The sequence below is a fragment of the Myodes glareolus genome, chromosome 15 (genome assembly GCF_982192425.1).
Source record: "Myodes glareolus chromosome 15, mMyoGla1.1, whole genome shotgun sequence".
NCBI classification, from domain to species: domain Eukaryota; kingdom Metazoa; phylum Chordata; class Mammalia; order Rodentia; family Cricetidae; genus Myodes; species Myodes glareolus.
In genome coordinates, this window is record NC_142040.1 from 3,581,473 (window position 1) to 3,595,822 (window position 14,350).

The window sequence follows — 14,350 nt, forward strand, 5'->3', positions numbered from 1 at the left end:
AACAATCTACAGGCTCAGGCCTTAGCAGCTGCCCTAAGGTCACAGATATGGGGTCAAGGCTCTATTCTGGTAAATCTCAACAGGCAAACTGTTTTAAGTGTGGCCTAAATGGTAACATGGCACAATATTGCACTATACCTGCTCCGAGGTTGTGCCTTATCTGCCAGCAACCTGGACACGGAAAATCAAAATGACCCTGTGCGGCTTGTCCTCTATGCCAAGCCACAGTGGTCCGGTCTCATCACCATCAGCAAGTGAAACTGTGCCAGCCCTCAAACATCTCAGCCTTGCAGAGGATTGACGCTGCCCAGACTTGGTTTATCCCATAACTCTATCCAAGACTAAGGTGAAGCTGCAGGTAGCAGGTAAGTATTCTCACTTGGGCCTTAAGTTTCCCTCACCAAATTCTGCTATGGTGGTAGACGGCACCCGTTCATCCCCACTTAAAATTTTGCCACTGCCTTGCATTCTTGCAGGACAATTTTTTTTTATCATTCTTTCTTAGTGATACTGGCTTGCCCAGCACCTTTACTGGGTAGAGATATCCTTAACTACTTCCCCAAAGCTTTGTTCCGCTTCTTGGAGCCCCCTTTCACCCCACCCATCTCCAAGATCGTGTTTTACAGGTTCACTCCTCCTGCCAGACGTGTGCCCAGGCCAACCCACAAGGAGCTCTCCACATACACCAACTTCATGGACACCAACCGGGCAAAGATTGGCAGGTTAATTTCACCCATATGCCTACTCATAAAAACTTCGTTATCTCTTAATACTTGTGCACACTTTTACAGGATGGAGAGAAACATTTCTGGTCTCCAGGGAAACAGTAGATGTGGTGGCTCAGGGTCATGGAGCTTGCATCAGAAGCTCTCAAAATTTCCTGGACAATGGAACTCATCAAACAACAACTAACCAAGTTCTCCCTTGTCTCAGGGCCACCCCATATTCCCCTATGGGCCTGAGCCCTTTTGAGTTGCTTTATGGCAGGCCCTTTCTCCTTAACCATCACCTCCCAGTTCAAACTCCTCCACTGGTGGGGTACCTACCCTACCTCTCCCTTTTAAGGTCCCTTCTCCTTAAGACAACACGCTGACAGTTGTCTTCCTGCCACCACACCAGAGGACCCTAATGCCCCTAACCAGCCCTGCTCTCCCCAGGACACAGTTAACTCCTAGGTCTCTCGAACCTCGATGGACGGGACCTCACACAGTAATCCTCACCACTCCCTTGGCTGCCAAGCTCTTGGGACACCCATGCTGGTACCATCTCTCCAGGCTCGAGTGGGCACCTACTTAAGACACTTTGTCAGTCCAGCAGACAGGACCTTCCAACCTCCGGTTTTTCAGGACACCACAATGAAGGGCTTACCTGCTCCTCATTCTGGCACACTCATCTTTGGTGATAACAGTTTTTTTTTTTCCTCGACACCTGCCTTCTCATCTCCCACAAGGAACAGATGCCTGCCTTCTCTGGGATGACAATACATAGGATGCCTTTTTAGCCACACCTCTTGCTGAACGTGGACCCCTAGCTCTCCCCTTCCCCATGCTGCCCCAAGCCCTCAGGAAGTAGCCAGATTTGTCTACACCCCTTTTTCCAAAGAGAGCCTAAGTGTTTGTCATAATTACTACTCCAATTTTCTGTCACCCCTATATCCAAAGAGTCTGGAATATCAAGTTGGGAGCGTAGGCCCCAGTCCCTCACATCTATCCCAGTCCCCAGGCCTGGTCTGGACTCCAAATCCCAACAAGCCAGTTCCTGACCCCTCCCTGGGGGTGGGGTCAGGACCACTCCCCAAGGTATTTAAATGAGCCCCCAAAAGAGGAATACATGGTCCCTTTTCCTTCCTTCTGGTGGTTGCATGTTTCGCAGCTCAAGCGGGTTCCCCCTCAGGGCCACCTGAGAGCACAGAACTCCCATTAAACCTGGATATTTCTTAATTTGGCTTGTTTTGAGTTGGCTTGATTAGGAAGCAGACTGACCCAGGAGGAGTAGAAGACAGGAAATAATCAAATTGAGGTCTGAAATCAACAAACTAGAAATAAAGAAAACAATACAAAGAATCAATGAAGCAAAGAGCTGGTTGTTTGAGAAAATAAACAAAATAGACTAACCCTTATCCAAACAAATCAAAAGGTAGAGAGAGAACATCCAAAGTAACAAAATCATAAATGAAAAGAGAAACATAATCTTGGTCACTGAGGAAATCCAGAGAATCATTATGTCATGCTTCAAAAATCTGTACTCCACAAAATTGGAAGATCTAAAAGAAATGGACAATTTTCTGGATAGTTACCATATACCAAAATTAATTCAAGACCAGATGAACAATTTAAATAGACTAATAACATAGAACCTGTTATCAAAATCCTCCCAGCACCCTCCCCCAAAGCCTAGGGCCCAGTGGTTTCAGTGCAGAATTTTACCAGAACTTCAAATAAGGACTAATACCAATGCTCCTCAAATTGTTCCACACAATAGTAACAAAAGGAATATTACCAAACTCTTTTTATGAGGCTGCATTTACCCTGTTGCCAAAAAACACACAAAGACTCAACCAAGAAAGAGAATTACAGACCAATCTCTCTCATGGACATTGATGCAAAAATACTCAATAAAATACTGGCAAACCGAATCCACATAAACACATAAAACATAAAAAATTATCATCCATTATGATCATCAAGAGATAGAAGGATGGCTCACCATATGAACATCTATCAATGTAATCCTCCATATAAATAAACTGAGAAGAAAAAACATATGTTCATCTCATTAGTGCTAAAATAGCATTTGACAAAATCCAGCACCTCTTCATGATAAAGGTCTCCTTCACCAACCCTACCTCAGACAGAGGACTGATCTCCAAAATATATAAAGAACTCAAGAAACTAAACACCAAATACCAAATACTATAATTAAAAAATGGTGTACAGAGCTAAACAGATAATTCTCAAAAGAAAAATCTCAAATGGCTGAAAGACACTTAAGGAAAAGTTCAACATCTTTAACCATCAGGGAAACACAATTCAAAATGAACTGAGATACCATCTTACATAAGTCATAATGGCTAAGATAAAAAATACCAATAATATCCTATGCTGGAGAGTATGCAGAATAAGGGGACCACTCCTCATTGCTGGTGGGACTGCAAACTTGTACAACCACGTTGGAAGTCAGTACAGTGGTTTCTCACAAAATTGGGAATCAACCTACCTCAAGACCCAACAGTACCATTCCTGGGCATATACCCAAAGGATACACAATCATACTACAAGGACATTTGCTCGACTATGTTCATAGCAGCATTGTTTGTAATAGTCAGAATTGGAAAGAGCCTAGATAACCCTCAATTGAAGAATGGACAAAGAAAATGTGGTATATTTACATTATGGAATACTACTCAGTGGTTAAAAAAAATGCATCTTGAAATTTGCAGGCAAGTGGATGAAGCTAGAAGAAAACAACCCTGACCTCTTGACAGAGGTTTTTGTCCCACCTGATCCTGCATCCATTCAATTCTAAGGAAACACACAGAGGCCTACATTAATTATAAACTGGCTAACCTATTATCTCAGACTTCTTATTAACTAACTATTACATCTTAAATTAACCCAAAATCTTGTCTGTGTTAGCCATGTGGCTTGGCACCTTTTTATCAGTGAGGCATTCTCATCTTGCTTCCTTTGCATCTGGGCAATGACTGTAAAGTGAGTCTTTCATCTTCCCAGAATTCTTCTATTCTGGTCACCCCACAAATACTTCCTGCCTGGCTACCAGTCAATCAGCATTTTATTAAACCAAAACAAGTGACAAACCTTACAGGATACAAGACCATTGTCCTTTAGTATCAATCTGAAAAAGGAACATGTTATGTACTCGGTGGATATTAGACATAAAGCAAAGGACCACAGCCTACAGTCTGGTATAGGAAAAAAGCAGAGACAGACAGACGCCATGATTCTCCTGCCTGAGACAGAGGCTGGTTAGAATCTTTCCTGGTAAGCCATGACCTCATGGTGATTGTCTACTTTTTATCCTCTTTTCTTCCAATGAAAGGCATGATGATTGTTGCTTACATTTCTAAACCTGTTTTCTTCTTTTACTACAGAGAGCCACCCAATTCCTTTGAGTAATTGTCCTTACCTCACCTAAAAGTTCACATAGAATACTGTGGGAACTGCAGCCCCGAGTTACATATCCCTGCCCCCATTTGAGGTGCCTATCTGCAAAGAAAACATAATAAATTCCCTCTGCTCCTGGAGTTGGAAAAGGAATTTTGAGTGCATGGTGACCATTCCTTGATCCCTGCTGGGGTCAGGTTACAGTCCCATTGCAGCCCCCTCCTCATTTGGTGCCATGGTATAAAAGCTAGCCCCAGCAGAACAATAAAGAAGCTGTTCCACCTCAACTTCGTGCTCTGTGCATTCATTCAACCTGCACACCCTTCGCCGAGATTCTTGGTTCCAACCCGCGCTGGCGTGGCAGAATACTCCTCCCATTCCAAAAAATAACAGTCAGTGTTGATCACATGACCCATACCTGATAGGTAACATTTTTATGAGATAGGCGCTTTAGCCAACTAAGCCATAGAGCCACCTTAGGTAACAATTTTAAAATGCTCTACTCAAGCACAGACTTAATATTTTTTTCTCTAGGTCTATAGCATTGAAAGTGAAAGGTTTTTTTTTTTTATCCTATGTCATGAACCCAAACATTGTGACTCTAAAAGTATTGAACATGTATTTCTTCACCCTGTAGAAAAGCTGAGAACTGAGAGCTTTGAATGGGATGAAGGGTGGGAGAGAAAGGAGAAACTGAGAGAAAGAGAATGATGGCAAGTGGGACCCACAGTGAGAGTCAGAGTCCTCACCACGTCATCACTGTGGTCTCTGTCTAAGTTTCTGCCCTGTTTTCTTGGTGCTGGACTGTAACCTGAAAGCCAAATAAATTTCTTCATCCTCCAAGTTCCTTTTGGTAAATATTTTATCCCAGTCATAGAAAAGCAATCTAGATCTCACTGAGGGAAAACACCAATGGGTACTGAACATTTAAATATAACACAAAGCAAGAAGCAAATCACTTGGTAATAAAATAAAAATTTTCAAAGATCTTGTAAAATTGAAACTCAGAAAGGGAGAAAAAAATCTTAATTACTTATCCTGTCTCTCATATAGACAGATCAAAAATAAACAAACTAAACAAGTCTGGTTGATAAGTAATTTAAAAGCAGCACAAGAAACCTAAAGAATCTAGTAATCATTAGTTGAGTAAGAAAAAGGAAAAAAATTCTATTTTTATTAATATTAATATTGAAAAAATATTCCATTAAAAGGCAAAATTATTGCTTTGGTCAGCTATACACAGTCTCTTTCGTTCTGGTGCTGTATTTTTTAATTATGTCAACAAACATATTCCTAATTAACAGAAACATAAAAATAATAAACAAGTAAAGGGTATTTAATATGGAATAAAACAGAAGTCACCAAGGCGTAATCACCTGTCTTTAAGCAATGACAAGCTGAAGCTTTTGTAAATAATCTGAATGGACTTGTATGGTCATACAAGGGGAAATTAAATGGGAAAGCTGGGAGACTTGTATCAAAACAAAGAAGGACTTTGTAACCATTTGCTCGTTTCCAATCACAGAAGGACTGCTTTGGAAGGCCCTGGTTATCCAGCAACTTGTTAGGGGTGTCAGGAGGAGTGCCTTATAGACAGAGGTTTGTTAATCATCCCAGCACTTTTCAAACTTGGATTACATTTGAATCATCAATAGCTGGATAAAAATGCAGTGGTTTCTAGGGTTGCGATAAAGACCTGAATATCTAATTAGCTCCCAAGCAATACTTGGGATGCAGCTATGTAGACCACATTTTGAGAAGCAAAGAATCTGTCAACTAAAGTTCAAAGATAATAGTCACTAATTCTCTGAGAGGAGCACAGGAAACAGAGAGGTAAGTGTTACCATATATATACACTGCTCTTGGGAAAAGAGGTGTCAGGAGCATTTCCTGGAAGCAAGGAATATACTAAAAATTCAGTCAGGAAATGTACATCTTTGAAGAATCTGTTCTAAAGAAACGAAAGTTCTTACTAAATATTTGCATATAAAATAGACTTAACCCACTTTCATTAGAAAAGGCCAATTATTTTCAACAATTGAAATTAATAACACTTACTAGTTCCATTTTAGTAATTCTACATTAAATTCAAGAGTTTAAGTATTTGTGTAGTCAACAGAAGTCCTTCAAAATTATTCATCTTCCTACAAACCTTTTTGTCCACAAATTTTGCTTTGTTCTTTACCATTTATACAGATAAGTTCTTTCCAACTGACTGAGTCATCAGGTTGCCTCAAGATTCTTCTTGTTTTTCTCATCCTTGGGTAAGGCCAGGAAAACAGCTTGAAGCTGGGCTTCTGTAACTAAACCAAGCAGAACAGAGTTCTACCAAACCAGTATTTATTTAGCAACCTACTCCAAGCATGTCCCTTTCTACCATGTAACAACTATCTATAGATCAGCTGGACAAGCTCATATGTTAAGTTGCTACTTAGTACAACATGACCAACAAAATTTGGTCATGGGAGGACATCTGATGAGAAAGCAGGCCGAGCATCCTGGCGTGTACAGCATCCCTCGGGGTCTCTATCAGTCTTCTCATGTGCTGAATACTCACCTCCATTTGTGATGATGCTGTAGACGGGAATCTTTCTAAGGATGCCTATTTTTCAATGTATACTTTCAATTTAATTTTATACTACTTTTGTATATAAAGTATGTAGATTTTAAATCAATAAATATCCTCATATGGAATTATGATAATTAAATTGACAAGGAAACATTATATTATTTTAAATAACTAAAGGTTGTCATTCTTGGCTTTAGTTATTTCGTTCTCTACCATCTGAAAATACTTCATTGGTGGCAGCATCAAAAATTTGAAAAATTTATTGGTTATTAAAGCACACCATAATAGTAACACAGTTCTGTATAGGGTCTATACGATTCTCTTTTCTATATAAACTAAGAAGATCAAATTGTTATTAAAGTATATTGATAAGAAATGCACATTAATGGGCTCATATCCATATCTATTGATTTAAAGTTAATTATATTCAATTTTAATATTGTTAAAATAGTGGATTTTATGTTTTTATCATAATTATATTATGTAAAGAAATTATTGAAAAGTATCTATAAGCCTCCCCACTGATGCAGCAATCTAAATCAGACCAAATTAAAGAGACTTAGAAAGAGCCCAGGTTTAATGGCTACAAAGCTCCCAAATAATTTATCCAACCCCCCAGAGAAGAGATGAGAAAGGAAGACCAAAAAAATCATGTCTGTTTTTTGGGGGGGGCAGTTTAAATTCCCTATAGGAGTGATCTTGAGCACCTCTGGGAGAAAGGTCATCATTTGGTGGGCTTTCTGAGACGCAGCAGGGTTTAGAGAGAGGTGGGGGAGGGGGCTTGGGGTAGTGCTTCCTCCCTAAAAATTATCTTCCATTAGTCCTATAAGCAAATACCCAAAATTCTTCCAGTTTGTCTCAATGTACCACATAAATATTTTCTAGATTGAGAAACCCACTAAATGTTGCCTTTAATATATTTTCTGTTCCAAAACATCTTCTCCTTTAATTATGAACTCAGCGTGCAGTTGTTATTACCCATAGCAAACTTTTAAGTCTAAATAATGGCTTGAAAATAGTAAACTAGGTGATCTCATTGCAATCCTTTTTTACTTGTAAATAATTTGTTTTGCTAACCCCAGCTGGCCTCAAGCAATCCTCCTGCTTCAACATTCTTAATACTTTCTGAAAACTTTGGAATAGTATTATATTGGGGTTGAAAATGTTACTTCTGTTTGTTCAGTTTACAGCAAATTTTATGCAAATTATATATTATGTTAAGGTACACATTTAATTTTAAAATAGCATATGTTTCTAAGACCAAGTAGATGCAGTGACCTGTAGAAACCTATTCTTTCTTCCATATTAAGTTTGTTTTTATTACTTTCCCAAACATCTAATAAGTTCTTAACTCAATCACTGGGCATTGGGAGCAATCACAACAGGCATGCCATAATAGAAACATGGTTTTTTTCAGTGTCTGAATCATTTCTTTCTTTATAAAAACTAGAAAGTTATAAATGTTATTCAAGACAATTTTAGGGCTTGTAGAGACAGCTGGTGTACCACACAAATAAGAACCCAAGTTTAGATTATGTTTAAAAAGAAAAAAAAAAGAAAGAAAAAGTCCAGTGAAGGCAGAAATGGGAAGATAGCCAGCCTATCTCCAGGTCAGTGAGAAACCATGTCTCACGAGAAATAATGCAAAAAGTGATAGAATAGGACGCCCAGCTATGTGTTCCAGTCTCTGAGCATACACACAGATCTGCAAATACACAGTGCACACCCCCACACACATACACTGTAGCACCACTGAGCCCCTTCCTTCATGAAGTCTTGCCTAGTTTGCTTATAGTGGAGAGTATTTCTGCTTCCTTTCTCTGCTTGTTCTAAAATCTTTTCCCAGTAGCCTTTCTTTTCTTTCTTCATCACACACACACACACACACACACACACACACACACACTCCTTAGGAGTTTAAAAATATCTTTTTCAGAAAAAAATACACTCTTCTTTTAGTTGCAATTTTAATTTTGAGCAAAGTTCAAGGCATTCTTACACACAAGCTGCATACAGAAGCCGCCATGAGCCTCACCGCACTCTCACTTAGGACAGCTTTCTATTTTGTTGTTCAAAGAGGAAGCAGTTGAGAGTTGGTCAGGGGCAGCAAAGCAGAGATCCCGTCTGTTCTGTGACTGTCGCTGTCCAAACCTCAGTGCTGATATTGAAGACTAGGCTTCCTTTCGCCACCCTCGGAATCCAGATGGATTCTGTCAAGGAAGCCAGAATGCTGTCTAGCAGGTGGGCGTGGATACGTTCTCTAATTTTCTCTTTAAGGAAAAGATGCTTTTCACAAAGCTACATGGAGTATTTAACGTGAGAGCTGCGAAACGGCTCAGGTCAGCGCCCAAACTGAAATCTCCAGTGAGGGAAAACAGGAAAGTTCTGAGGTAATGAACTTGCTCCTCCCTTTTCTGAGTCGATACAAAAGCCTTTAGGGTCCTGACCCTCCTTATTGAAAATAAGACTTTTTTTTTCTATTTTGAAAACTCATGATGCTAATCAATCGCCCCCCGCCCCCCGCCCCCAATACCGCAAGGATGATGCCCCTGGGCTCCAAATGATCTGGGTAGAATTTTAGGCATTACTTTAACGGTGCTCAGGAACAAGGACGAAGTAAATGCAAATGATTTAAAACGTACGTTGAAAACGTTGTTTCAACGCCGTCTTGAAGCCCTCATTTTCTTAGGTGATTTGGGGTAGAAAGGAACGCAGCAGGTAGCTTCCCTACTGTTTCTAGCCTTGTCACATTTGAAAAATCTAAGCAGGAGTCCTGGTTTTGTCTGTTTTATAGCAAATGCTGATACTCAAGGGCGATTAGAATCCTTGTCTTCACTCTCTACCACCAGGCACAAAGGAGACAATAAAGTAACACAGAGAAAATAGATTGGTGGTGGTGGTGCGCTTCCTGTCTCGGGATCTTGGTAATTCAAATGGGGCGCTTCTCTTTGAAGAATGGAGATGTTTCTCATAGCTACAGTATTTATGGGCAAACAGCAAAATTGATTGATTCCACTAAACAGTCCTTTCCTTTTTTTCACCCTTCGCTGCTTATTTTAGTCGTTTCTCCACCCCGCCGGGAATACCATCTATTTCTCAGTCCAGGTAGAGCTGACGTCAAGAGATGGCTTTCGTAGATTTGACGTGTAAACACTCATTTCCATTCCGGTTGGGGAGGCTGGGGCTCCACTCTGCCGGGAGACTGAAGCGCTTCAGTGAGCGCTCGCCGCCGCCCAGCCTCTCCCAGCGCGCCTCGGAGCTCCAGCAGAGCAACCGAAGTCTGGAGTGCTTCAGAGCTGCAGGGTGAAAAGGTCGAGTCTAGCTGCTGTTTCTCTTGTCTCGCTTCTTTTCTCTCAGCCGTCTTGCTTGTGTGAGAGCAAGTGTGTGAGCCATGGAGCAAAGAGGTTGGTCTCTGCAGTGTACTGCTTTCGCTCTCTTTTGCGCTTGGTGTGCACTGAACAATGTAAAAGCCAAGAGGCAGTTTGTCAATGAATGGGCGGCGGAGATCCCCGGAGGGCCGGAGGCTGCCTCTGCCATCGCCGAGGAGCTGGGCTATGACCTCTTGGGTCAGGTAAGAGTTTCCACTTTCGAGAAACTTTCTGGAGCTTGAGGACACTGATGGGGCTGGAGTACAGTCTCCCGAGTGGGAATCCCAGATTGCACTGCCCTGCTCTCAGTATCACTATCAGCTAGGAGCACCCCCCTTGCCCCCGTACCCCCTGGGCGCTTTCAGAGGGAAAATACTTGCATTATTTATTGTTTGGGCTGGGCGCCGCCAAGCAAAAGGAAACTGCGACAGCTCAGCAGATCCTGATCTCTCCGTTGTCCGTTCTAGACTTGAAACCCGCAGCCACAAGGTTTGAAAAAAAAAATCCTCCACATTTTTTTGGGGAACTTGAGGTGTACACAGGCTCTAGCCTACCTTGGGAGAGCTAGTGAGCTTGGTCCCACTGGGACGCCGGCCGCCTGCGTCCAGAGTCGGCGATTTCCTTCTTTCAATATGGCAGCACCAGCTCCCAGTTCTGAAGCCAGGGGCCAGGCAGGCTTGGAGATGCCCGCGTGCTGGGGCGCGCCCAGAGCTCGCCCAGAGCTCACAGAGAGCACCAACTGCTGGGACTAGGGACCGCTGGTGGCGGTGGTGCTGAGTGGTGGGGGAAGCTGGAAGGAAAAGAGGTAAAGGAAGACATCTGAGCGTAGCTTATGGGGTAGTTCGGGGTTTTCACCGACAACTACAGTCCAAGCTTCCTAACTTCGCACGACCAATGTCTCAGCAGGGTCTAGCTGAGAAATGACTGTAGGGGAAAAAAATCTGTCTTGTTCCTTGGCCAAGTGCAAAATCAATTCCTAGGGGCATCAGATTATTAGATAAACTGATGTTTGTCCAAGAGTGTGTTCAATTAACAGACAGGTGGGGAGGGGCATGCAGAAGCATTAAGAGCAAGCCGGCTTGGCAGAGCTAGCCCACAGGGGAATCCAGAGGGTGGAATTTCTAATTTGAGCTTTCCTTTTCCTTGAAGTAGAGTCAAGCCCTCGACCCATGCCACGGAAATTGTCACATTTAAGCGAGGGAGGAGGAAGTTGTAAAACATTTTGGCGCGTTTTCTATTCTGGGGGTGGTGATTGAAACTCTGAAGTCACAGATGAGTAATCGGCGTGGGCGGTGTCGATTCCATGCATCAAATCCACTGGGAAATATGCCTTCTCTAGCCAGAGGCTCATTCTCTAACTCTGTGAGGCAAACGGTCTTTGAAAGGCCCAGCATGAAACTCAATAAATTCCCAGAGCTGTTTTGAACAATCCTTTAGGGACTGGGAACTAAAAAGGAGGAAAAGACATGCTCTCAATGGAATTCTAGAGGACAGTGGATTAGGAATAAATAATGACACCTGAAAGCAATTTGTGTAAGAGAAGTTGTAGTTGGTGGTTTTTAATGCAGCATTTTTTGATGGAAGGGAGAAAAGGCCAAAAGGGAATTTGGGAAGCAGAAATGAAAACTAGTGACAATATCTATTACACAGTGTTAAAATAAGAGTCAGAGGCTGCCAGGAGAGCACGGTAAGACTGGAGAAACACTCCAGCATAGAAAATAGCTTGTGGGGAAACAGACACAAGCAACTTCAAAATAACTTTGTCGGTGTGTGCAGTTCTTAAGGATTGGGAACCAAAAAAAAAAAAAATAAAAAATAGTATCAAGATGGAATTATCTTGGTGCGTACTGTAAACAGAGTGGAAATTTGTTGTCCTAGGGTGGTGGAGGTAGTATTTAGTTGGCAGCTTGGTAGTTGTGACTAGGAAAAGAGGAAACAAACAAACAAAAAACTATGAAACTCTCTTTGGCACTCCCTCACACATGGGCGCAGACACACATTCAAACCTAGGCCACTCTCTGTGAAAACAGTTTTTCAAATTAAACTAGCTTCCTTCTGGTCGTTTTTAGTTAAAATGCCGTATTCAATAGCAAAATTTCAGAAAATCATAACTTACTTCTCTGGTTCTGCTTACATTTTGCTCAACATTTCTAAAACCATACTAATTTAAGACAAATAGCATTACAGCGTCATAAAAAAGCTAGGAATAGTAGAGACAAGGAGCAGAGCTAGCTGACAATAGAAACAGCTCTAAGCAGCCCTGGCCTTTTCTTGTGGCTTTTGATATCTCCTCCCAATCCCGTCTCCAGCTCACAGTGTATTCACTGCCCAAGGTTCTGCTTTGCAACTAAGCCTTGATACATCTACTAAAAGCAATTCTCTGGATGATGAGAACCACATAAAGAACATCCATACTTCTTTTGAAACAACATAGCAATTGTTTGTGTTTTAATTTAAAATAATCAGGCGTCTAAAGGATTTCCTCAATTCACATTTTCTACTGGTTTATAGAAAAGGCCATTAGCTTACAGAATATTAAACATAGTTCTAAATGACCCAGAGGGTATTAATAGTTACTAAAGAAGTACAAAGATCCTGATGTGGGGCATCTGTCTTAAATACAGCATACTTCTGACAGCACTGAACTAATGAAAAAATGAATTACTAATAATGGTTGGTAACATTTATCATAATTGATCCAAACTCTATACCTATAATATCTTGTTTTAACTGAAAGTGACAGTAATCACTAAAAAAAAACCCTAAGGGATTATTTTGTGTTCCCCAAATAATTGTTTTCTGACAGGGTATATTTGTTTAAATGGGCATGTTTGGAGAAATATCTACATATGCATATTTTCATCAAAAAATACTAAGGTATGCCTCTAAAATAGAAAGCGTCCTTATTGCTATGTGAAACAGGAGCATCTCTGTACTTGAGTACTGAAGGTCATCTAAAACTTCTGTGACTCTCTCATGAAGAAAAAGTTAACTTCAGTAGGTTTAATAAAAGATATTTTTGTTAATAAAAGCCAACTGTGGTAGTTGATTTTAAACTAGTCTGTGTATACATTCTGAAAAGAGTGGACTGTTATTTTGATTTTTTTAATAGATTGGATCACTTGAAAATCACTACTTATTCAAACACAAAAATCATCCTCGAAGGTCTCGAAGAAGTGCTCTTCATATCACTAAGAGGTTATCTGATGATGATCGTGTAAGTGTGCATTCATCCTCAACCTCACATTCTGGCCAACTGCTTTCTGTATAACTCCCAACAGGAACAAAAGCACTTTACCTTTGATCCTTTTGTATTGTGGTTATGATTTGTATTGTGGTATTGTTTCTCTATATTGCTTATTATTTCTTTCTGTGGAATTATATTTGCTCATAATACATTTGTATTGGATTAAGGTAATAAACATTCATTTTACACATATGCTTACTTAATTACATATAATATATATTTATATATCTAGAGTCAAGTTTTGAGTACTGAAAATCAGGGGAAAAATTAATGAAGTAATCAACACTGTAGTCAATCAACTGACTACATTTTATATAGTATGTGGCAATTATTAAACGCTCCTTCTTGAAATGCTTGAATCAGAAAATGTAAAGATCATTTTAATATGAACCAAAGAAATATGCCAAAGAAATGTGTGAATCTAGTTTTCAACAACAATTCAATATAACTGAAAAGCATTTTAACATTTTTACTGTTTCTTCATACAGTGTTTCCAAGCATGCTTTGTATGTTCTTTGATCCAAACTATCAGCTTCAGCTCTTTATCCTTGTTTGGATACCAAGACATAATTATTTGGCAACAGTAAGGGATGTCTAGGATCAATATAGATAGTGGGAGGATAATTTAAATGTATATTTAATTATACTTGTTGGTTTGGGGATCTGTTTTCAAGGTCAGAAGTCATGCTAATGGAAAAGACTGAATGAGTCCTTTAAGGGTGTTAAAATACATATGCACAATGTTGCCTTCTCTTCTGTCCCTGGTGTTCCTAAAGAAATCCATGCTGGTTAGCCTAATGTCTGTGTACATGACTAAAGTTTTCTAGGACACCCTGCAAGCTACTGTGAGAAACACAGAGTATTGTCTTAGCTTTGGGAGGAAGGAGAAGGTCATTGACAGAACAGTGGTGGTGACATAATAATTGAAAGTACATGGAATATAGGAAACCTGTGAATTATATTGTGGTTTGGTTTGCTCCCTAATTGATTTTTTAAAAATAAGTAAACAAATTACGAGGAGAAACAATTGTTGGGCCTTGGA

General features: G+C 40.4%; 1 protein-coding gene across 1 annotated transcript in view; it reads left to right on the forward strand.

Annotated features, from left to right (window-relative positions):
- Positions 1 to 9,874: 9,874 nt before the first annotated feature.
- The window catches only part of Pcsk1 (proprotein convertase subtilisin/kexin type 1), a 39,931-nt gene continuing 35,455 nt past the window's right edge, over positions 9,875 to 14,350 (forward strand). Inside the window, exons 1-2 of the mRNA XM_048424610.3 lie at positions 9,875 to 10,264; positions 13,174 to 13,278. Of these exons, the coding sequence (XP_048280567.3) occupies positions 10,085 to 10,264; positions 13,174 to 13,278 (285 nt within the window). The 5' untranslated portion in view covers positions 9,875 to 10,084. The remainder of the gene's footprint in view (positions 10,265 to 13,173; positions 13,279 to 14,350) is intronic.